This window comes from Sphaeramia orbicularis, chromosome 12 (assembly GCF_902148855.1).
Source record: "Sphaeramia orbicularis chromosome 12, fSphaOr1.1, whole genome shotgun sequence".
NCBI classification, from domain to species: domain Eukaryota; kingdom Metazoa; phylum Chordata; class Actinopteri; order Kurtiformes; family Apogonidae; genus Sphaeramia; species Sphaeramia orbicularis.
This window is the reverse complement of record NC_043968.1, coordinates 5760104-5785434: the sequence shown is the minus strand read 5'-3', so window position 1 is coordinate 5785434 and position 25331 is coordinate 5760104. Positions and strand designations below refer to the sequence as shown.

At 35.0% G+C, this 25331-nt stretch overlaps 1 protein-coding gene and 1 long non-coding RNA gene across 3 annotated transcripts in view; both read right to left on the bottom strand.

Moving 5' to 3' along the window:
* The window catches only part of slc38a9 (solute carrier family 38 member 9), a 39848-nt gene extending 31211 nt beyond the window's left edge, over window positions 1–8637 (bottom strand). The window contains exons 1-2 of one of the 2 annotated variants that reach the window (XM_030149060.1): window positions 8398–8637; window positions 3195–3367 (exon numbers count right to left, since the gene is read on the bottom strand). In XM_030149060.1, coding sequence (XP_030004920.1) covers window positions 3195–3304 — 110 coding nt within the window. In that variant the 5' untranslated portion in view covers window positions 3305–3367; window positions 8398–8637. The remainder of the gene's footprint in view (window positions 1–3194; window positions 3368–8397) is intronic. The other variant, XM_030149059.1, reaches the window with a different exon arrangement.
* Window positions 8638–12415: 3778 nt separating this feature from the next.
* On the bottom strand, window positions 12416–16570 carry LOC115429524 (uncharacterized). The gene is made up of 2 exons (XR_003936797.1): window positions 14909–16570; window positions 12416–14205 (listed from the first exon to the last, which is right to left on the bottom strand). It is a non-coding gene; the product is annotated as an uncharacterized LOC115429524 (long non-coding RNA).
* Window positions 16571–25331: the final 8761 nt, after the last annotated feature.

Genomic DNA, 25331 nt, shown 5'->3' with positions numbered 1-25331 from the left:
TCAATAATTGGTGTAAAATGCAGTTTTTTATCTTTTCATGGTCATCAGATATGACACATTTGGACGTTCAGAGGCTCTGTAGTTACCATGGAAACACCGTCATCTTCAACATTGATTCACCAGTCAAACCCATGGAGTTGGATCAATGACAGCGGATGGACACACTTGTTTTATATACAATAAATAATAAATAATAAATAAAATGCACAAAAATGAGTAAAAACTTTATAAATTCCCAAATAACATGAAAAAATAAAGCAATAAATTTACCAAAATTAAGTAAAAAAATAAAAATAAGCACCAAAATGGAACAAAAACAGCCAAAGTGATCAATAAAATGAACAAAAATGAATAATAAATCAACAAAATAATATGTGACATGCGGAAAACAAACCACAAACTGAACAAAATTCATGTAAAAAATAAATAAATAAATACATAAATACATCCATGTAGTTTGATAAATGACAGTGGATGGAGACACTTGGATTCATGTTCAGTTAATGGTATATTTTGCTGAAAGAGTCACTTTTTCTTCAGTTTTCTCTGTTTCTGATCTAATAACCCTCAACTTTAATCTAAGCTTTAATGAACATCAACATGATTAGTGAATTACAGATAAGAAAATATCTGATGTTCACCGAATAAACAGAAAATACAGAGGATAATATTATAATAAATGGTGATAAATCACGTAAGAGAAGTTAAATACAGAGAAAAAACCCACAAAAGTAGCTGTAGGTCTGTAAGGGTTAAAAACACCAGTGAATCACATTGTTGCAGTGGAACATGTTCCTTTGTGACCGTGAACACACACTCTGCACTTTATTTAGGAACAGAAAATGTGTTCATCTGTCGGTCACACTCAGTCCCTTCATTTTTAACCTTTTTTATTTTTTTTTTTATTTTTATAGGAAATAGTTATCATCTAATATACAAGTAAACCACAAACAACACAAATAAACACTTTATTTCAATTTAATTCTTCAGTTTCAGTTTAGTTTCACTAGCTTTATGAGCACATAAGAAGATTTATTTTGAGGAATTGAAAAGTTATATTTGAGTTTTGTTTAGTTTTAATGATGGTTTGAGTTTTTCATGTATTATAAGGAAAGCCCTGATTTAGACAAAGGGGTGAGAGCTAATAAGCTCTGCGTCTTCTCACTCTTTTTCCAATATGACTTTTTTTTTTCTTTTTGCATGTATCAGTATTTTATGCTTCCTTGAATTTTCATTTCTATATTATGTTGTGCGAAGAAGTCAGTTAGTAGTAATCAGGAAGCTTGTATCATTTCCATATTCAAAATAAATCAATTAAAAAAATATATATATATGTATGTCGAGGCCCAAAACGGAATCTGGCCCGATTCAGAATCGGGCCGGCCCAGAATGGAATTCTATTCTAGGCCAGCCTAGAATGGAATCCTGCTGCTATAATGTTATTTTTATACCATGTTTAATGCAAATGATCCATAATTCCATAATTTGTCATAATTTTACATTTTCAGTCTTACATACCTTGAGTAACTATTGTCAATTTCAGTCGATTTCACTGTACCATATATTGGTGGGGAGTACCACTAGGTTCTATTTGTAAATAAAGTGTATTATAGTTTACAATTAAAATGTTGTTTGTTTCATTTTTTTTTCACATATTTGCAAATTCCATGTATTGATTTTTGTAATAATTTAGATCATTTGCATTAAACATGGTATAAAAATAACATTATAGCAGCAGGATTCCATTCTAGGCCGGCCTAGAATAGAATTCCATTCTGGGCCGGCCCGATTCTGAATCGGGCCAGATTCCGTTTTGGGCCTCGACATATATATATATATATATATATATATATATATATATATATATATATATATATATATATAAACTAAAAAGAGTAGGATGAAATTAACATTTACAGAATTATAATAAATGTCCTATATTGTGTAAAGCTATTCCTGTTAAATGGTTTTTAATACAAGCGTGTGACTTTTATTTGTTTTATCTGCGATTTACTCTATCATTGTGCATCTATTTTTTTAATTTTTAGTATATCTTATATTTATTCTTATTTTTACTAGTTTCAGCATATCTTGTATTTTTTTATCTACTACTTTGTATAGTTTTAAATGTGCTCTATAAATAAATACGACCTTGATCATTACTTTAAATCCTGTAATTCCTGTTTGTCATCGACCAGTGTTTAGTTTTAATGTTTGGAGTTTTTCATGTATTATAAGGAAAGATCTAATTTATAGAAACTAAAAAGAGCAGGATAAAATTTACATTTACAGAATCATTATAAATGTCCTGTATTGTGTAAGGCTATTCCTGTTAAAAGGCTTTAATACAAGTGTGTAACTTTTACTTGTTTTATCTGCTATTTATTCTATTATTGTGTATCTATTTTTTTAATTCTTCATATATCTTAATTTTATTCTTATTTTTACTAGTTTCAGCATATCTTGTATTTTTATCTACTACTTTGTATCGTTTTAAATGTGCTTTATAAATAAATAAGACCTGGATCTTCACTTTAAATCCTGTAATTCCTGTTTGTCACCGACCAATATTAAACAGAACTCACTAATTATCACCTGGGGTTAATATTCAAAACACGAAACTTAAAACATTTTTAGAGCTGAAGTGATTAATCGATTAGGTGTTTGAAGCGAATGCAGAAATTAACGATTCGATTAATCAACTCGAATTGACTGAAGGGAAATATTCTATCGCAGTTTTCCTGAATTGATGCTTCTTTGTGCGCCACAATAAGTGTCCGTGTGAAACGCAACAGTGGAACCAATGTTTAACAGCAGAGAAATGAAGGAAACAAAGCTTTGATTCAGGAGAAATGTGGCTGAATGATTTTTTTTTTTTTTTGGATCACTGTGAGTCGATTAATCGTTTCAGCTCGAAACATTTTAGCTCTATTTTTGCATTGTTCCTTGTGGGTTTTTGCTTTTTTTTTTAAAGACTGCTGTTATTTTTTCGCAGCTACTTTCAGTTTCCATTAACCATAATAACCCTGCTCTGGTATGAGCTTACATTTGATGGGATATCTCCTTTAATTTGCCAGTAAATTCCTGTTCTCTATTGAACACCATGACCCTTCAGGCAGTTGCGTCCTCCAGACTGTGTGGTGTGCTGCTGCTAAGTACAGCCTATTGATCGCTGTGGTTTCAGTGTCATCTACCTCTTGGCCTTGAAGTCGGTGACTCTGTCCAGAGAGTCCGTGGAGCCTCGGTTGGAGTAGCTCTCTCCGGTCTGTTCTGAGCCCAGCAGAGGCTTGTAGTCGTCCTCCATGATGCCTGGGGTTCTCGGCTACAGCCTCTCACCTCTCATCACCTGACTGCGAGGAAATACAGTCTGTCATAAAGGCAGCTGAAGACTTTAACACAGCAGCTATAAAATGTCATGTGTACAGGAGGATGGCAGCAGCATGACATGATGAACAGCCCAGGAAATGGAACTGCACAACACAACTGCTATTATTATCAGTGTTATTATTACTAGGGCTGTGTATCGGCAAGAATCTGGTCATGTGATCCAAATCACAATACTAGGATCATGATACCATATATCATGATACTGTTAAAAAGGCAATTTTTTTGTCTGTTTCTTTTTTTTTTTTTATTATTATTTCCTGGAAGAATTAGTGTTCTATCACCAAATGTTCAAACTATGTTCAAACTGAAATTCTGTTTTCCAGACATTCCAGTTTCAGATCCTGTTCAAATGTTCAGATTCTATTAGTTCACAACTAACATCAGAACAGGATTTGAGTTCAATCCCAACAAAGGAACCAACATTATTGAATAAAAGAGTGTGAAATAATAACAGATAAAATATAAACAATGAAGAAAAACAAAAAAACAAAAACAAAAATGAACCTCCACCATATCTGCATCGATACAGTATTGTGAAATGAAATATCGCGATATTTCCTACAGCCCTAAACACGACTGTACTGATTTTCAGGAAACCTGGTCCAAATGTAGGGCATGGGCCAACAAGAGTCCACATTACAGTCACCTTTTACAAAAGCTCATTGTGTTGATCTTATTTTCATCGGGGCAGTCGGTCCAAACACAACAGCTAAAGGCTGGCACTGGTGTGGCATAAACATGTGGAGACTTTAAACCAGTGTAATCTGGAACAGTGAATATTGTACCTTTGGATTAACACACTCTGACCAGTTTCAAATCTGTGGGAGCTGAGGGTCACACAAAATGTATTTAAAAAAAAAAAAGGGAACTTACAAATATGCATGTGTGTTTGTTTATATATATATATATATATATATATATATATATATATATATATATATATATATATATATATGTAGGTGTCTGTACATATATTTGAAGGAGGTTTATATTTTTTTTTTTTTATGTACATATAGTATGTCCAGCTGTACATAGACTTAATGAGAGTCCAGGACTTGGGGTGGGTGGGGTGGGGGAGGGGGATAGGGACTTGATACAACCAAGGCTGTAAGAAAATATCAGTATTGCAATATATCGTGAAATTTTACTTCATGATACTGTATCGATATCAAAAAGTACTGTATTGATATTTTTAGGTATTTAGTCAAATGCAGACATGGCAGAGGTTCATTTTTGTTTTTCAAACTTTTTCTTTCTATATTCTCATAGGTATTTTGTTCTGTTTGTTTACTACAAAAGTACTATTGTGATATTGCAGGTCATAAATGTAGTTTTTTGAATTTGATAACACTGTTTTGTTAAATAATGGATAGTTCGATCATCCTAAAAGCACTTTTTACTCTCTAAAAGAGGCAAATGTTTGTTTTTTTATTGGGAATGCACAAAAATAATGTTCTGATGTTAGATGATTCAGGGACTGAACACTATGTATTCTTTTTGCAACAGAATATGAACATTTAAGCAGGATCTGAAACTGTAATGTCTGTAAAACATTATTGATTTATTTGTGTGATTTTTGTACTGGTAAAGCTGCATGTTAAAAATGTATTCATCCAAATGCTGCACTATGAGTTTTTCCAGGAAATAATCTTTGAAAAAAAGAAACTAAACAAAAAATATTGCCTTGTTAACAGTATCATGATATATTGCAATATATCATATCGTGATCCTTGTATTGTGATTTGTATCGTATCTCCAGATTCTTGCCGATACACAGCCCTAGTCATTGCTCATTAGTCAGAAATAGGGTTGAAGATGGACCTGTGGAGTTGAATGAATGAAGAATTCACACCCAAGTATAGTATTTACAGTTCATGGAGACCACAGGGAAATGAGGGAAAATGAAGAATTCCATTTTTAAAAAAAAGTAAAATATCACTCCTTTAAGTGTAACTCTTGTTCTTGTGACAGAAAGTAACCCCAAACTAAAATAAACATTCAATACGTCATCAGTAGAACCAGACTGACTGATTGGCCAAGGAATCTGCACTGATAGGATGCTTTTCAGACTACAGGTATTGACAGAAGACAGCTCTGATAGCAGAGGATCCATAATATAAGTGAAAATACTGACTTAAATAATAAGGATAGAAAGGACAAATGTCACTCTTACCTAGGTGTTTTACAGTTTGTCTCATGTTCAGTACCACATGAAGGGATTACTCAGTTCAGCAGGTAGATGTTTTCTAATTGAGTGACAGAATGTTGTTCATTGTTATCACAAACCCACTGTCAGCCGACCCCTAGTCTTGGAAGAAAGTTGGTGGAAAACATCTGACCATCAGTGGACTAAATATCATGACCGTCTGCCAAAGTGCAGGTAGGTAACACTAAACACCTGACGTTCAGGTTTGACCACTGTTTACATACTTCCAGCATATTCAAACAGAAATGCACATGATCATTATTATCTGATGGAAGCATGAGACTTTTACACAGACCTGTTTTCACATTTTAGTTACAGTAGTTTGAATTATGAAGACATACTCTAGAGCAGACATGTCCAACTGATTTGAGTTCAGGTTCCACATTCAGCCCAATATGATCTAAAGTGGGTCAGAGCAGTAAAATAACTTATTTATCTGATGTATTTATTTGTTTACCCTTTATTTAACCAGGAAATCTCTTGACATTAAAATCTCTTTTTCAAGGGAGACCTGGCCAAGATAGCACACCATTACAGTTACAAAAATGTATAATAATTATAATGACCTATAAATGATGACAACTCCAAACTGTTCTCTGTATTTTAGAGTGAAAATGTTTACATCTACAAACTATCATTTTAAAAGTGTGAATAACATGAACAAGCTGACATTTCTTAAGGAAAATAAGTGCAATTTCAAAAAATATTTTGCCTCATCTTATTTACACACGTGTATTACAGCTTACAGACCACAGTGGATCTACAAAAATAAAAAGAAAACATTTAGCAAAACAGAGAATATTGTTAAAATTGCACTTATTCTCTTAAGACATTTCATGTTATCCATATTTGTTCAGGTTATTCACTTTTTTTTGATAAATAATAGTTTGTAAATGTAAAAATTTTTCATGTAATTTTCTTTTTACACCAAAACAAACAGAAAACTTCAGAGTTTTCATTATTTATTGGTTATTTTAATAGTATTTTACTGGTCAGACCTACTTAAGATCAAATTAGACCTTATGTCGACCCTGAACTACAATTATTTAAAGCCTTTGAATATGAATTCCTAGATGAAGTCAAAATTTTTTTGTATTTCAAACATCCATCCCACGGGCTGGATTGGACCCTTTGGCGAGTAGGGCTGTGTATCAGCAAGAATCTGGCGATATGATACAAGTCACAATACTAGGATCACGATATGATATATCACAATACTGTTAAAAAGGCAATATTTTCGCTTGTTTCTTTTTTTTTATTATTATTTCCTTGAAAAATTTAATTACAGCAGAAATCTGCACAAATCCTAAACACATTTGTATTTGATCCCAACAGGATCTAATGTTCTATCAGCAAATGTTCCAACTGTGTTCAAACTGAAATTCTGTTTTCCAGACATTCCAGTTTCAGATCCTGTTCAAATGTTCAGATTCTATTAGTTCACAACTAACATCAGAACAGGATTTGAGTTCAATCCCAACAAAGGAACAAACATTATTTATAAAAAGAGTGTTAAATAATAATAAAGAAAAAAAAAAAAAAAAAAAAAAAAAAAAAATGAACCTCCACAATATCTGCATTTGAATAAATACGTAAAAATATCCATACAGTACTTTTTAATATCGATACAGTATTGTGAAATGAAATATCGCGATATGTTGCCGAACCAATATTTTCTTACAGCCCTATTGGCGGGCCGTATATTCTGATGACTCATAAACCAAATATGTCAGATCTTCTTGACACCAACCTGACACAATAATGGACTCATCCTGTCACCTACACTCCAGCTGCTGCTCGTGCACTGACAGCAGATAACCTTAGACAGGAGGCACGTGACGACACAAATAAACTATAAAACCTGTTTTATAGTCTTTAACTTCACGAGGCTGTAGGATTACAATATAATGATCTACCATAGTGTAGTTAGTGAGGAAGTTCCATTTAAAATCTGAATATTTGAAGTTAGTGCCAGTAAAAAAAAGACATATTATAATCACAGACAATACTAAAATGAGTGCATTTGTTTACTTATCAAGGAAAATAAAGGGGGTTTTGTTTCCATGTTACACATACTGACTTAAATGGCATAAAAGATCCAAAACTCAACAAAAAAAAGAAGAATTTTATGACAGTGCCTCTCTTTGCTCTGTAACACAATAGAAAATGAACCTTTAATACTTTTACAAACATTAAATTAGGAATTATAATGGAAAACAAAAAATGAGAAATTATGTACAACACTTCAGACTATTTTTGCTAAACAACTTCTCTACAGATGTAGATTTATGAAGAACCACCCACTGTTCTCAATTTGTATAAATGAAATAACAAACTTGAAAAAAACAACAAAACACTGAAACATGTACAAACCAAACCAGCCTTGACTGTGTATGAAAATTTAAATGTACTGATATCTGAGTGGACCTGTCTTTTATTTTTTTTCATCTATTTTATTTATTTATTTTTTAATGTAATGTTCTTTATAAATACTGTTTCAGCATAAGGTTGATCTCGACGCTCAGTCTGAGAAAAAAAAGTGTTTTCTGTAATTCTTCAGAATGTGTGTCCAGATTTTGATCAATAAAGTAGAAGGATAAAACAAAAACCTTTAATACTTTTACAACGTTGAAATATTGAGGAACTGGGGTTTGACACAGAGATGATGCTAATGCGGGATAAAACGGACTTAAATATTGACCTCAGTTTAACCTAAAAACACACACATCCGGAAAAAAACATGGTATATTAATGTGAAAAACGTCAGTGCTGTTGTTAGAAGTCAGAACAGTTGAAGCCTGTACCTGTGTGTGCGGTCTGCGCCTCTTCCTGCTCCTCTGCTTTGTCAGCACATGTTCAAAAACAGTCCTCTGTAGAAAAAACCACACCGAGGAAGACTTTGAATCCTTATTAACGGAGTGGTGACCGACTGGAACAGACAAACACACCGGACACCATGTAAACAGCAGCTGAAGGCACAGCTCACACTGTGTTTCCGAATGAGACCAGTGTCCGCCGTGTTGTTGTTATTTGGGAGCTTCTTCTTCTACGCTTTTCCGCCCGCCGGGTTCTGTTCTTCTTCGTTTGCTTTTAATGGCGGTTGACAGCCAACTGAAAGATGCATCTTCCGCCACCTAGTGGACTGGAGTATGGACGGAAATAAAATAAAATAAAATAAAATAAAATAAAATAAAATAAAATAAAATAAAATAAAATAAAATAAAATAATGACACAAAAAATTGAAAAATTTAATAAATTAATAGATAAATAACTAGCAGCTATACAGTGCTATGTACACCTATACTGAGGCTATCTACTATAATCTATTCATCAATCCTGTTCGTATCTGTTCTTCTTCTTTTACTTTTAATGGAGGTTAGCAGCCAGCTGAAAGGTGCATTTACCGCCACCTACTGAACTGGAGTAAGGACAGGAAATAAACAGAAAAATAAAATAAAATAAAATAAAATAATGAAACAAAAAATAGAAAAATTCAATAAATTAATAGATAAATAACTAACAGCTATAAGTGCTATGTACACCTATACCGAAGCTACCTACTATAATCTATTCATCAATCCTGTTAGGTTTCTCTTCTTCTTCTTCTTCTTCTTCTTCTTTTTCTTCTTCTTCTTTTGCTTTTAATGGCGGTTGGCAGCCAACTGAAAGGTGCATTTACTGCCACCTACTGGACTGGAGTATGGACAGGGAATAAACAGAAAAATAAAATGTAGGAAAAAAATAAAATAATAAAACAAAAAATAGAAAAAACAAGAAAAGCACTCGTAGAGCACAGAACTCCGCCAAGGCAGATCAGTGCCCCCCCCCCCCCCATCACCACCAAAATGTAATCATTTGTTCCTTGTGCCAGTATCAACATTTACTGAAAATTTCATCCAAATCTGTCCATAACTTTTTCAGTTATCTTGCACACAGACAAACACCAGTAAAAACAGAACCTCCTTGGCACAGGTAATAAATAAATAAACAGATAAATAACTACCAGCTGTAAAGTGCTATGTACACCTATACCGAGGCTACCTACTTAATCTGTTCATCAGTCCTGTTCGGTGTCTGGTCTTCTTCTGTGGTGGTTAAAGTTTGTCACATCACGCTCCCTCCATCTCCTGAACTACAGTATATCCAATGTGTGATTCACAGGTCTAGTTTTGTTGTTTGTTTTTTATAATTTGCCTGCCAGTGACAATGTATTATATGTTAAGTATATATATATATTTTATTTTATATTTATTTATATACATTTATACAATAGATTTATAATTTTCCAATAGAAAGAACGGGTAAAGTGAAAATATTGTAATGAATCAGAATACTTTATGAATCACAGGGGAAAATGTTTGTGTGTTACAGTTGTTCTATTCAAATATAAATAAAAAACAAGAAGAAGCAGGAGAGAAAGTATCAATACAACAAAAAGAAAGAAAATAACACACACAAACATACATCTAGCACTGAATATATATATTTATACCAAATATACAAATTAAAACATTCTATTAAAACACAATTAGAAAAGCAATTTGTATAATATGTACTGGACAATATATCACGAATATGATAGTTGAAAAAATAAACATAAATCACTGTCTCATATGGTTGTCAAAATAATGTGTTTATAAGGTGGAATTAAAGCGTCCGATGGCCACTGGAAGGAATGGTTTCCTGTGGTTCAGCGGTGCGTTCAGGTGGAATCTGTGACTGAGCGTCCTTCTGTGACCGACAGCACGTCATGGAGCAGCGGAGTGGAATCATCCAGGGTTGTCTTCAGTCATTAGATTCTGCATGAGGACTGATGAGCCAATCAGAGGCAGAGTAGGGAGGGTCATGCCGAGGGAAATATTGCTAACTAGCGCCGGCCACCTCTGGAACCTGACTGGATACCTCCTCAGGTGCCAGTGCCACCCAAGTTGATTGACAGGTCACTGCACGTCTCATTGAAAGATAGCTAACATTATGATAGGCTAAATTTATGAAAGGCTAACATGATGAAAGACTAATGCTATGAAAGGCTAACATGATGAAAGGCTAATGCTATGAAAGGCTAACATGATGAAAGGCTAATGTTATGAAAGGCTAACATGATGAAAGGTAAACGTCAGGAGAGGTTAACGTTATGAAAGGCTAACATGATGAAAGGTAAACGTCATGAGAGGCTAACGTTATGAAAGGCTAATATGATGAAAGGCTGACGTTATGAAAGGCTAACATGATGAAAGGCTAACGTTATGATAAGCTAAAGGTATGAAAGGCTAATGTTATAAAAGGCTAACATTATGAAAGGCTAATGTTATGAAAGGCTAACGTGATGAAAGGCAAACGTTAAGAAAAATGCTAATATGAAAGGCAAATGTCATGAAAGGCTAATGTTATGAAGGCTAATGTGATGAAAGGCTAACGTTAAGAAAGGCTAATGTTATGAAAGGCAAACATCATGAAAGGCTAACGTTATGAAAGGCTAACATGATGAAAGGCTAACATTATGAAAGGCTAACGGAATGAAAGGCTAATGTGATTAAAGGCTAACGTTATGAAAGGCTAACGTTATGAAAGGTTAACATGACAAAAGGCAAACGTTAAGAAAAAGGCTAATATGAAAGGCAAATGTCATGAAATGCTAATGTTATGAAGGCTAACATGATGAAAGGCTAATGTTATCCTATGTTTACCTCCTGCTGAATCCATTTCCATTCATGCAGTCTACTTGTGTGTCCAGTAAAACCTACAAACTGCTCCTGATCAAGTCATGATCATTTTAAAATAGTGAACAAATACTACTGATGGATTTTGGAGTAAACTAAATAGAATAGTCTAATATGTTACTGTTTCTAAAACAGAGCGCTTTTTCTGGACTACTTAAAAAAAAAATAAAGGCAAAAAATTGAGAGTATACCCACTTCTCCAGGGACCATTACACCACTGCCAAGAACACATGAAGGTTGAAATTTTGAATTCCGCAGTATTTCAGGAGTGTCCTATAAAGGGTCAAGGTCTTACTTTGTTCTATATTCTAACTAATACAAAGTACAAATGAAACCTGTACACCAGGGCTGTCAAACTCATGTTAGTTCAGTTCCACATTCAGCTAAATTTGATCTGCAGTGGACCGAAGCAGTCAATAATAACAGCATAATTTATAATAATGTCAATATAATAATGTCAACTCCAATTTTTTTTAATGCAAAAAAATAACATTAAATTATGAAAACATTTAAATTTTACAAACTAGCCAAACAAAAACGATGTGAATAACCTGAAAAAAATGAAATTTATGAAGAAAAATAAGAAGAAATAATAATAAGAAAAATCTGATCAATATTTTGCCTCAATTTACGGTTTCTACATGTGCATTACAGATTAGATCTACCAAGACACAAGACAGGCAGAATATTGTTAAAATTACACTGATTTTTCTTTAGACATTTCAGGTTGTTTGTATTTGTTCAAGTTATTGATGTTTTATTATTAAAGGAGATCAGAATTTAATGTTCTTTGCAGTCAATCAAAGAGAAAAAATTGGTGTTGCCATTATTTACAGGCATGATGTCATTATTTTTTTTCCACATTAAACCAAGAAGAACATTTGGAGTCATTATGCTATTATTTTCCAGTTTGACGCCCTTGACTGTTAATATCTTCTACACTTTGCAAATTCATCCCAGGGCCGGACTGGACCCTTTGGTGGGCCGGATTTGGCCCCCGGGCCACATGTGTGACACCTGTGCTGTATGTGATCTGTGGTTATTTCTTATGAACACGTCCTGTACGGCTGCAGACATCAAATGAAAAACAATAGGAAACCATTGATAATCCTGTAAAACATTTAATGAACAACAAAAAAAGAAAGATGATCAATACAACCAATAAACATACACTTTTTTTCATTTTCCAAATTCTTTTCCATCAAACAATCAGTGCAAATTTTTCCAAACTCATACAACGCTGACCTTTAAGACCACATACATGTTTGCTTTCGTACAACTCTCCCACTTAAAAAAATATTTCAACACATAAACATCTGAAGAATTATATGAGTACAAAATTATGTCATTAGATTGTCTATAGATCTTTTAGACCTTTGTCACAAAGGCAGTGTAACTGTAAATAGACGCTTGGAGCGCTGTTTCGTTGGTTAAAAATAGAAAACACCTCATGACTGACTGGGTTTTGTCGACAGCGGTCAGTCTTCTTCATATTGAATCATCCTCAGCCGTAAACAGACTCACTTTAATCCTGTTCGTCTGAAACTGGAGGCTGGTAACAATATTTACAGTTACACCTCTGCATTTGTGATCAGGTAGGAAATCTGCCACCTGCCCTGCATTTCTCCATTTCTAGTCTTCAGTTTGAAATTCCCAGCTGACGAAACAAGGGCTGGTGCTAGACTGGCTCCGCCCACAGGGACACACTGCTGCTGCTGTGATTGGTTATTACCATGTGGAGGTGTGACATGATGTTGAAAAACCACCAGTGTTACCGTTTTGCTTTCATCCTCTTTGGCTGTACTCAGATTACAGCGATTTATCCAAAAAAAGAGGCAAGATGAAGCAGATGTCCGAGTATCATAAAAGCTGTAATACCAATGATGGCCACTAGGTGCTGCTCTACTAACCCCCCCCCCCCCCCCCCCCCCCCCCCGCATTCAAATAGACCAGGGGTCGCCAAGCTTTATAATCTGAAGAGCCATTTTGGATGCGAAAAAGAAGAAAGAAATCTGTCTGGAGCCATGAAAAAAAGATCTAAACTCATTTATGTTTTACCATGAGGAGGTTGTTCAGCAGTAGCCCATTACTGATTAGTTTGATATTTCACTTTGCTTTTCCATTAAAATAATGGAAAGTTTGGTGCATTTATGAGATGATACGACTATAATAAAGAAAACATTCAAGATTTTTGCTGTTTTAATGTAATATTGTTGGATAAAAACCTCCATTTTCATGTTAATTGCCTTATTTTGAAACAGACAAACTATGGACAATGAAAAACTAGGATGTCTTATTGAATTTGGAAAAAAAAAAAAAAAGAAAGAAAGAAAGAAAGAAAGAAAGAAAGAAAGAAAGAAAGAAAGAACTGTAGCATTGATATTCACCTTGGTATGATTTTAAAAAAAAATGTTGTCATTATTTCAACCAAAGTGCATGCACATTTTTGAAGAGGGACAATGTTAGACTAGATTTAGGCCTAGAGATTTGGAGGGCCAGATTTGGCCCCCAGGCCACATGTTTGACACCTGTGGGTTAACATCACAGCTACTCTGTTCATTAATTATATTACAGTCTATGAAACAGAATTTACTTTTATAATTATTCATTCATTTTACTGTGACCTGTTAATCCTACGGAGGGTCACCGGGGGGGGGGGGGGGGGGGGGGCTGGACCTTTCCCAGTGAACATTTGGTGACCTGGATGTTTCAGTAATTCATCACAGGTCTATTTTTTTATAAAGTTTTATGTAATTTCTGATGTTAAAACACCAAAATGCCATAGTTCAAGCTTTTGGAAAATGTGTATTTGCTGTTTTTACTCTTCAGTCATTTCAATAATGGACAAAACCACATTGTAATGGTGCCACTTTCACTTCTGAGACAGTTTTCTGACATTTTCAAAACCATTTCTTATATGTAGAGATTAGGGACGGAACCATATGAAAATTTCCCATCACCATTATTGTGACCAAAATGATCACGGTTTTCATTATTATCGCGGTATTGTTGAAATTGTTCTCAAAATGATCAAAAAGTACTAATACACACACTGACATAATTTAACCAAGTTGTATTTGAGAAAAAAATATTAACCCTTAGTGGTCTGAGTCTATTTTGTCCGTTTTTCAGTCCTTTTGATTTTGCCTTTATATACTATATAAACAAATGTTTACTATACCCATGTTTGGGATCTGTTTTTTCAGCACAACGTCATCTATATCATCTGTCTATTATTTTTTCACTTTAACCTACTATAAAAACATAAAAGGACAAAAAACACAAAAAAAAAATATAAAATCCAATTTGAAAAATGTATATAATTTATTGCATAAATAACACACAGATACTAAACGAACCTTTTCAAAGACTTTAAAAGTGAATATTGGTTCCAAATATTAGGTATAGAAAATTAAAATCGTAATAAATTAAAACTATACTCAAATATTTGACATAAAAGCAGATCTTTACATTGGCGTTTTCTCCGGAAAAGTGCGGTAATCAAACACAGTTATCATGATAATTAGAATTTAAACGGTAATACTAACCGTCTGCAATTTTACCACAGTTTATCATTATACCGGTAATCGTTACATCCCTAGTAGAGATATAATTATAACGATTAAAAGTTTTACCGATAGATAATGGACATGTTACAAGCAGAGGCTAAATGCCTTCATCGTGATTTAGTTCCTTAAAGTCAGGTGCTAATCACAGTCAGAACATTAGCATGCTAGCGGTATTAGCACACATGTCAACATAGTAACAACCAACCAATCCCAGCAGAGTAGGGCAGGGCCAGGCCTCTAGTACCGCCTCCATGGGTTCTGGTGATGGAGCTCAGAAAAACCATGGAAGAACAAGGACGATGTAAAAACTTTCTCCATTTGAGTTAAAATGCTACTTCCCACCAGTTTATCGTGTTTGGAGGCTAATCGACGGCGTGGAGGTGACACTGTGTGCTTACATTTAGCTGAAAATCCAACACTGAAACTGTCCGTCAAACTTCGTGAGATGTCAAACGTATCAGAAGGTTTCAACAGGACTTTCAGAGTTAGGAATCCAACTTTAAGGGCTGTTGCATTTTAACACGTAGAAAGTTGGTATTTCCAAATTTCCGACATCTTTGGGAAGCAGCACTATATGAGAACAGCAGTAGGACATCAATTTTCTCTTTTTTTCATACTTTTGATAGTTCCTCTTTGCATGCATTCAGCTGGGGTCCGGGAAAGCACCTTTATAATGTAACATAGCACCATTTTTTCATATTATAGTTTTCCTATTATTATACGGGGACCCAACCATTGGCATGCATACACTCTAAAACTTTTGTTTTCTTGGTTACCATTTCTAAACTTAGCATTGTTTCAAACAGTACAAGGCAAGTAATGAATATTCATACAGTACTTTACATGTAGAAGATGAACTAATACAGTACACATCAAAGAAAGTGCTACAGTACAAATCTTCCTTGTTTTTTAGTCTTACTCTAGAGGACTATAGGACACACCAATGTATTACATTACATTTATGTAAATATACACCTTTTCACATTTTCATTTTTCACTTCAGTTCGGTTTTAAATGAGTCTAAACAAACATGTACATCTCAACATTTCCCATTGTAGAAGCCAATAATGGAATAACAACCCATAACCGAAGAACAGCCCATAACGTCATAAATTAGCTGTTTTTAAAATGTAATAAGCCAATAACGTAATATCTGGACAATAATGTAAAAAAGTCCTGAACTGATAACGTAATAGCTTTTGGCCAATAACATCATAACTTGCTATGTTTTTTTGGTTTTTTTTAACCAGGCCAATGACCAGTGTTGGGAATAACAGCATTAAAAATAACGGCGTTACCCACTCCATCATTGTTTTCCAGTAACGGCTAATCTCATGAATTACCATTTGAAATGTTATACCTCTGTTACCGTTAGCGTCAGTGAAATGTGGTGCATTACTGTGCACTGAGATCGAACAGCTGTTATCTGTCCTGACTCACTCAGACAGGCACCAGCAGTGTGACGTTCACGGACGAGTCAAGTCTTTTGAACGGCTCTTTTCAGTGAACGATAAGAACCGACTCATTGAGAGCCGTTCGTTTATGAGTCATTCTATTCTAATCCCCCACACTGCCTTCATGCTTCACCTGTGTGTCCATGAGTCTGAGTTGTCCACGCCCCCTTCACCTGAACCACTAATGACATCTACGAGTTTGAGTTGTCCCAGCGCAACACAGGCACCTGAACGCAGCTGTGTGCAGCTAATTTAGGGGAGGAGTTATCAACTAATTTAGGGGAGGAGTTATCAGCTAATTTAGGGGAGGAGTTATCAACTAATTTAGGGGAGGAGTTATCAGCTAATTTAGGGGAGGAGTTATCAACTAATTTAGGGGAGGAGTTATCAGCTAATTTAGGGGAGGAGTTATCAACTAATTTAGGGGAGGAGTTGTCAGCTAATTTAGGGGAGGAGTTATCAACTAATTTAGGGGAGGAGTTCTTAGTGACAGTCCGACTGGACTGAACACATTTCCTGCTGGATCAGGAGGAGAAAAAAGTGCAGATGTGAGATTAACTGGAGGAGCATCTGCTTCTAGAAATGCACATATGCACTTAAGTGGTGGAAAAGCCTGGCCCTGGTGGACCCTAGCCTGGCCCCGGTGGACCCTAGCCTGGCCCCGGTGGACCCTAGCCTGGCCCCGGTGGACCCCAGCCTCACCACAGTCCAGGTCTTCAGTACCTGTCTGCTGTTCTACTCTATAACTGACCTGTGAAACACACTCAAAAATCAGTTTCCTTTTACATATTTGAAGGTTTTTCACAAAAGTAACGCAGTAATTACTTTCTCTGGTAACTAACTACATTTACGAAGGAGTAATTCTGTTACTAATTCAATTACTTTTTTGGGAAAGTAACTAGTAACTATAACTAATTACTTTTTAGAAGTAATTTGCCCAACACTGGTAATAACGTAATAACCAGCCAATAAGTTACAACGTTATTGGCCAAAAGTTATTACGTTATTGTTTCAGGACTTTTATTACGTTGTTGGCCAGATATTATGTTACTGACTTATTACATTTTTAAAAAGGCCAATTTATTACATTATGGCCGTTATTATGTTATTGGCTTCTACACCCATTTCAAACTTCAATGAGGAACAAAAAAGCGAAAAGAAAAAAGAGAAAGTAAAAAAAAACATCAAACCAGAACATCTTCTTCATTATTTCATACATTCACATCACTCTACCTACACAACCAAAGATATACACGTACATTTTGTCAAGGTTAGTCCTCCCAAATGGTCATTTATCATCTTGGACGCTACTGCGACATCCAAGTCAGTGAGAACTAGTTTTTCTGTTGGCTCGGACAAGGTTTAGTTTTTTCTTGATTCGTATATCTGCTAAAACAAAGCACGTGAATGAAAAGAAGCAAAGATACAGTCCAAACTGTAAAGGTGCTTTTTAAGGCGTCAGGGTTGGAAACATTACATCTCTGATAAACAATCCAGATCTCTTTCCACCACGTTATCCATCCAAACGTCCAACATCCTGTGGGCCTCCTTTAGTGCTCTGTGCCTAACTGTCCAACCTCACTGAAAAACTCAGATCCAGTATCAGATCATATGATTTAAACGACCACACCGCTGTTTGAACTCTTCATCAGTGACAAAGACGAGCAGCTCTGGTCCACTTCTGTTTCCTGTTTAATGCCATTTCCTGTGTGTGGATCAGATAATTGAGTTGAAAGGAGCTAAACAACTTATTGATCCACAGCTGCTGGTTTTTGTCAGTGATATCTCTTTTTTTTTTACTGCCACCTTTTAACAGGGGGGAGGGGAGGGTGTTGAAGTTACAGCCATCAGCTTGTAGTTTGACTCTGGTACTTAAAGGTGCATTGTGTAGGACTGAGCGGCATCTAGTGGTGGAAGTGCTGAATAGATTTCAGCTTCACAGAGGAAAAAGAAAAAATGCCAGGGTTTAGTTTATCTAGAGGACCAATGAAAACACTTATTGTCTAGTAATTATACACTACTGTTATGAAAATGAATTATTTGTGTGTAAAGATCCCCATAAATCTTACACATTGCACCTGTAAAAAACAAACAACAGTAATTATTTATTTTACATACCGGAGTAATATTTGTTCAGGAAGTTTCCTGGATTTACATAGCCAAGTTATTTGGTGCAAATGGAGACGTCTGTGAATGGTTTTAAGTACATTATCCAGATTATGTCAAGTCGCCATATATCCAAAGATAATACTCAACATAAGCCACCTGATAGTGGCAACAATTCAACATTGTACAGGAAACAGTGTACAATAACAACAACAGTACGGAGTCAGTCCTATAGTGGTCCAACTGAGATACATGAGGTTAAAAAGAACAAAAAAAAAAAAAAAAATCACCTATACAGCCCTTATTCTTTTGTATCTTAGTAAAATGTTCTGGATTTTGTGTGTTTCTTCTTTGTTTTTCTATGAATAAAAGCTGTTAGATGAAGCCTGTTGTGCGTTTGCCACTGCAGTGGGAGTGACTGTGGCAAACACATCCAGACGACAGATTCAAAGATGTGAAAGATTTGAGTCCAATCAAACTCACATCAGTTTCTGATAATGGGTGTTGAGTTGAACTGTCAAAACAGCAGAGCTGGAAACTCAATTATCACAGATATCACGAGGTAAACAGCTCAGCGGTAACTCAGAGGACCGATTTATACTGGGCTAAAAGAAACAACTGAAGCAACCCAAATGTGAACATATTATAATGTTCCACTTTTTATTACACTAATAAAAATGACACTAACAACATTACAAATACCTACAGAGCATTTGCACCATAAATGATCTGTCTATAAATAAATACTGTATGGATGTCAGATATCTTTTGATTTCAGAGCAAGGAAAACAGAGGGTTTCTATGATGTTTACAGGTAAAGTGCTTATTCTTTTAATTTAAGGTGACTAATATCAGACAAATTTATTCAGATTTGAATCTTTTTTTGGCTCTGCGATACTTCATTATTTCACAACAATAATGAAACCTTTGAGAGATCTGTCACTGAATTTCAGATCATTATTTTGATTGTAGGGAAAATACAGCAAAGGAAAGAAAACCAGTGAACTCACGCTGCGGTGAAGTGGATTTTTACTTTTCGCTGTTTAATTCTGGGGTTTTGTAAAGCTGTGAAACGAGCACAAAGACGTGGCATGAAATGTCAGGAGCTGAGTCTTTTTCTGCATGACTTTCATTCTCATGATTCAGACTTTCCAAATTGAAGAGATTACAATTATGCAAACTATGTGTTCAATAATTCAATAAATACAAGTTGTGTGATGTTAACAGTTGTGGTTCTAGATCACAGGTGTCAAACATGCATCCCGGGGGCCAAATCCGGCCCGCCAAAGGGTCCAGTCCGGCCCTGGGGATGAATTTGTCAAATGCAAAATTACACTAAGATATTAACAGTCGTTTTAGTTCAGGTTCCACATTCAGACCAATATGATCTAAAGTGGGTCGGATCAGTAAAATACTACGGTAATAACCTACAAATACACACAACTCCAATGTTTCTCTTTGTAAATGTAAATATTTTTATGTATTTAAACTAAAACAATGTATAATTTTGCAAAAACTGTGAATAACCTGAACAAATATGAACAACCTGAAATGTCTTAAGAGAAGTAAGTACAATTTTAACAATATTCTGTCTGTAAACAATAAACAAGCATAATATTGTTAAAATTAAATTACACTTATTTTTTCAGTTTGTTCATGTTATTCACATGGTTTTGAAGGACAGTTTGTAGATGTAAACTTTTTCATAACGTAATCTTACTTTTTTTTACTCTAAAACATAGAGGAAAGTTTGGAGTTGACATTATTTCAATATTATTCTGTTATTATTTGACTGGTTTGGTCCACTGCAGATCTAATTTAGCTGAATGTGGAACTGAACTAAAATGAGTTTGACAGCCCTGGTCTAGATGTTAAAAATCCCTAGGACTGCGTTTAATCTTCTTTTATGGGATGTGCAATATCTGGTTGGGTCGTCAATTTAAAACCAGAGCCTTATTTTTCATCCTCAATCAAATTCACATTTACTGTTGGGAAGTCCCAGAGCTCCGCCTTCTCTTATATTTCTCGCTTTATTTTGGGTGGATTTTTCCAGTTCTTTAAACTGACAGTTCAGATTCCACATATGATGTTCTAGTGAAACACTCCAGCTCAGATTATCCATGTCCACTTCATTAAATCTGTGTTTTGGATTCTGTGTTTATTTGACCAACGTTAAAACTCTTCACCTCAGCGAAAGTCAACTAAAACCGATCTTATATTTGTTTACTATAACTTAGAAGGTTCTAGTAAACGTCATGTGGAGAGCGTCTTTCTACTGGACGTACCCCACATCAGCGCAGAGAATGTCCGTCCACTCGGAGAACCTGGTCACGAACGTAACCAATCGATCCATGATTGTCACTTTACACCAAAGGCTTCAACACTAATGGTCCCTCCACGTCAACTGATTACAAAGCAGCAGAACGAAAGTGCGGCTTATATTTAAAGTGCTTTTTTGGAGTAATATTTGGAATTTGAAAGAAGGGTGACTATTTTATATTTTAAGGGAAGCCCCTGTTCTATTATCAGGAGAATAAGTGCCACGTTTTGTATCTTTATAAATAATTTTCTTTGAGTTCCAACCCACTGGTCGAACAGCAGTGAATCGAAAACATTGGAAATTATACTCTGATTTCACTTGCACAGGGAAAATAAATTGTGCTTTGAATTATACTTTCTACACTGCTTTATATATACACTGCTTTTCCCAAGAGCTCACCACCAAACACACAACAAATACACTCGACCCGACTAGTCCTGTGCTTTTCATGCACCTAAAGGCATCAAAAGAAAATGAGTGCCACCAGAAACAATCTTTCAACATGGATTTTTCAGATTTTTTTTTTTTTTTTTGGCTTCTTACACACACAAAAAACCCAGTAATTTCATTACATCTGAACGCCACTAAACAGAGCTGACAGCAGCCGGCTGAAAACAACAGTACACTGTAAAGTCACACTGAGATTCAGGGCCCCACTCAGACACTTCAGAGGTTTGTGTGGACTGAAACATGAGCGCAAACACAGTCCAAAATATGAGACGGACAGCTGCAAGACTGGGGCTGTGTATCAGCAAGAATCTGGAGATACGATACAAATCACAATACTAGAATCATGATGCGATATATCACGATATATCATGATACTATTAAAAAGGCAATTTTTTTTGTTTCTTTTTTTTTTTTTTAAATGATTATTTCCTTGAAGAATTGAATTACAGCAGAAATCTGCACAAATACCAAACACTTTTTTATTTGATCCCAACAGGATCTAATGTTCTATCACAAAATGTTCAAACTGTGTTCAAACTGAAATTGTTTTCCAGACATTCCAGTTTCAGATCCTGTTCAAATGTTCAGATTCTATTAGTTCACAACTAACATCAGAACAGGATTTGAGTTCAGTCCCAACAAAGGAACGAACATCTGCCTCTCAGACAGAAAAAAGTGCTTTTAGGAGGATTCAAATAAATATTATTTAATAAAACTGTGTTAAATAATAATAAAAAAAATATCAACAATAAAGAAAAACAAAAAACAAAAATGAACCTCTGCCATATCTGCATTTGAACAAATACCTAAAAATATTGATACAGTACTTTTTAATATCAATACAGTATTGTGAAATGAAATATCGTGATATATTGCAGATCTGATATTTTCTTACAGCTCTAGTCAAGACAAGCTGTGTTCTTTCATTCCTTGTAACCAGTCCAGGTTATACTACTAGCATCTCTAATGTTAATAAAGTCTAACACAGGGGTGTCAAACATGTGACCCCCCACCAAAGGTAAGAAAAGTTTGGAGTTGTCATTTATTTTATACATTATTCTGTTATTTAACTGGTTCGGCCCACTGCAGATCAAATCGGGCTGAATGTGGAACTGAACTAAAATGAGTTTGACAGCCCTGCTATAGAGCCAGCACATCCAAAACCAGCTTCCAAACATACTGAGATGTGTCCCTGCTCGACATATCTGCATTTTGTCTCACTGCCGCATGGAGTAGCATCTGCTTGGCAATGTGAGTCCAAAAAAAAAAAAAAAAAAAAAAAAGTGAAAAATCAGCCAGCTCAGTGATAAAAGCAGGAGGCATCAGCATTTAAATGAAGCCTCTGCCTCCTCCACACATCCAACATCTGCTGCCCTACACAGTGATTCTTCAACATGCTGAAGCTGTGTTTTCGCCCTTCAATTCCTCCATATGCTTCACAGTAAAAGCCTTTCATCTCCTACTAGCTTCAGCTTAAATCATAGGCTTTTATTGTGAAACATTTACAGATTATGAGTTTTACTGACTGTGTGGTATGTGCGGTGGCCCAGAGGTGCAACAGCCCACAAAATTATCCACGATAAGAAAAAAATATATATACAGTGGATAATTTTTTGGGCTGTTCTCTTTTTTTCTTCTAGTGGATAATTTTTTGGGCTGTTCTCTTCTTTTCTTCTAGTGGATAATTTTTTGGGCTGTTCTCTTTTTTATCTTACAGTGGATAATTTTTTGGGCTGTTCTCTTTTTTTCTTACAGTGGATAATTTTTTGGGCTGTTCTCTTTTTTTCTTACAGTGGATAATTTTTTGGGCTGTTCTCTTTTTTTCTTACAGTGGATAATTTTTTGGGCTGTTCTCTTTTTTATCTTACAGTGGATAATTTTTTTGGGCTGTTCTCTTCTTTTCTTATAGTGGATAATTTTTTGGGCTGTTCTCTTTTTTTCTTCTAGTGGATAGTTTTTTGGGCTGTTCTTTTTTTTCTTATAGTGGATAATTTTTTGGGCTTGTGGATAATTTTTTGGGCTAGTGGATAATTTTTTGGGTTGTTGCACCTCTAGGCCACCATAGGTATGGGAGTAATGTTGGCTGTGCTCTTGTGCTGGGTTGTACCAACAACAATTAATATTAAAGCTAGGTAAGACAAGGTTTACCTTCAAATGTACTAACGTCTACTATTAGTTCAATTAAAGAAGACTTCATTTAAACACTCGTTCAACCTCAACATAGTTTTTACTCTAAACCTGGATTACAATGACTTCTCTTGGACTAAAACTTTGACACTGATTTAAAATGTGATCTAGTACATTTAAATATATATAATTTCTGCCAGTAAAACAAAACATAAGCAGATGTTTGTAATGCACATTATCGCCAATACATCTGTTATTTCCTTTCACAATAAAAGCCTCAAACTGCTGTAGAACCTTACTTTCTACAGCAACTTTCAGCGATGATTTAATTTCATGATAAGTTTAGTTTCTAAGTTAAGTGGCGAGGCAGTCTCATGGTTTTCATTCAACCTCAGACCAGGAGACCAAAAAAGAGAGAAATCATGCATTAGAATATTGTCACTTTCCTAAAATAATTGCCTGTGTCATGTTTTTTCCAGGTTTTTCAGGACACACAAAAAAACTTTTGAGTATTTGATCATTTTTGCTAAAAAGAATTGGGAAATTCTTTTAGGAACGTGACATTTTTAATGCCTAACACATTCAGATGTTATTAATACACTGAAATTATTGTAAAAGTTATCAGTTATGTAAAATATTACTGTAACATGTGAATTCAGCAGAGGTTTGTTCTGTTTATTTTTACCACAAGATGCTGACTTCGGATGAAAAAAACAAGGTATTTGTGTTCTTGAGTGACACGCTGTTCCACAACACTTTACAGCCATCTCACTGACTGTCAGTGTAGCCGCTCTGATCTGTTAACGTATGTGGAAAACTGAAATATCCAGAGGTAATGCAAGCACCATGTATGCATGAGGTAACCTGTGTGTTCTAGGCCTTAGTGATTCACTGCATTTTACCAAGAGGTAGCTCAAGAAAATAGTTTAAAATTAGCTTAGCCTCTGGAATCATACGTCAGTGCACACAGAACAGACATGAGTTAAAGCTCACTATGTAAAACATCCACAAGTCTTCTGCATCTGGTCTATGCAGGTGTTTTTAGACAACAGAAAATCTAGTCTCCATGCAAACTTTAGATAATCACTGGTGTGTTTTGACACAGGTAAGTAGACCTGTCAGCTGTAATTCCTCATCAATGAGAAAACACCATCAGAAATGACTCCATTACTCAACTGTTTCTCCACCAAGGTTATTGTCGTTAACAAAAACTAATGAAATGACAAAAACTAGAATTGAAAAAACATTTTCATTAACTGAAATAAATAAAAACTTGAATTAAAAGAAAAAAAAAAACATAACTAACTGAAACTGTATTGTGAGTTTACAAAACTAAAACAGATAAAAATTATGGATAAAATTCCCTTCGTTTTCGTCTTTGTCAATGTCGGATTGAAATGAAATCGATCTCTTTGTCTCTGTCAGTTTTCTGTGCTGTCACCATACGACACTTTTTGGTCCGTCACTTGTGTTCACTTGTGGTTTCCAGTCCCCACTCTACCTGGAAACATGGAGACTAAAGTTGGGAGAAAGCAGCAGAGTCCTGTCTGGGATTTATTTGAATACGACCACAGAGAAGAAGAGAAAAGAGACCACTGAACTACAACTAAACTAAAACTAAGCATTTAGAAAATAATGAAAACTAATAAGAACCATCAAACCTGCTCTAAAAACGAATTAAAATGAATTGAATTAGAGAAAAAGAAGTCAAAACTAAATAAAACTAAACTAGAATGAAAAATCCAAAACTATTAGAACCTTGGTCTCCACTAGGATGTTTTCCATAACAGCATGAAACAACATCAGGTCATTTATTTTTATGTTTAGTCTTTTGATTTGGACTGGAAGGACACTGCAAAGCAGAGGTGTGGTGTACTTTTTTTCCACATTGACTTCGACTCCTGCAGCTTTAACAGGTTTCCTTCCTCTCATGTACTTATGTTTCAACAGGATGCAAATTTCCTACAGAATCCTCTCCATTTAAGTTCACC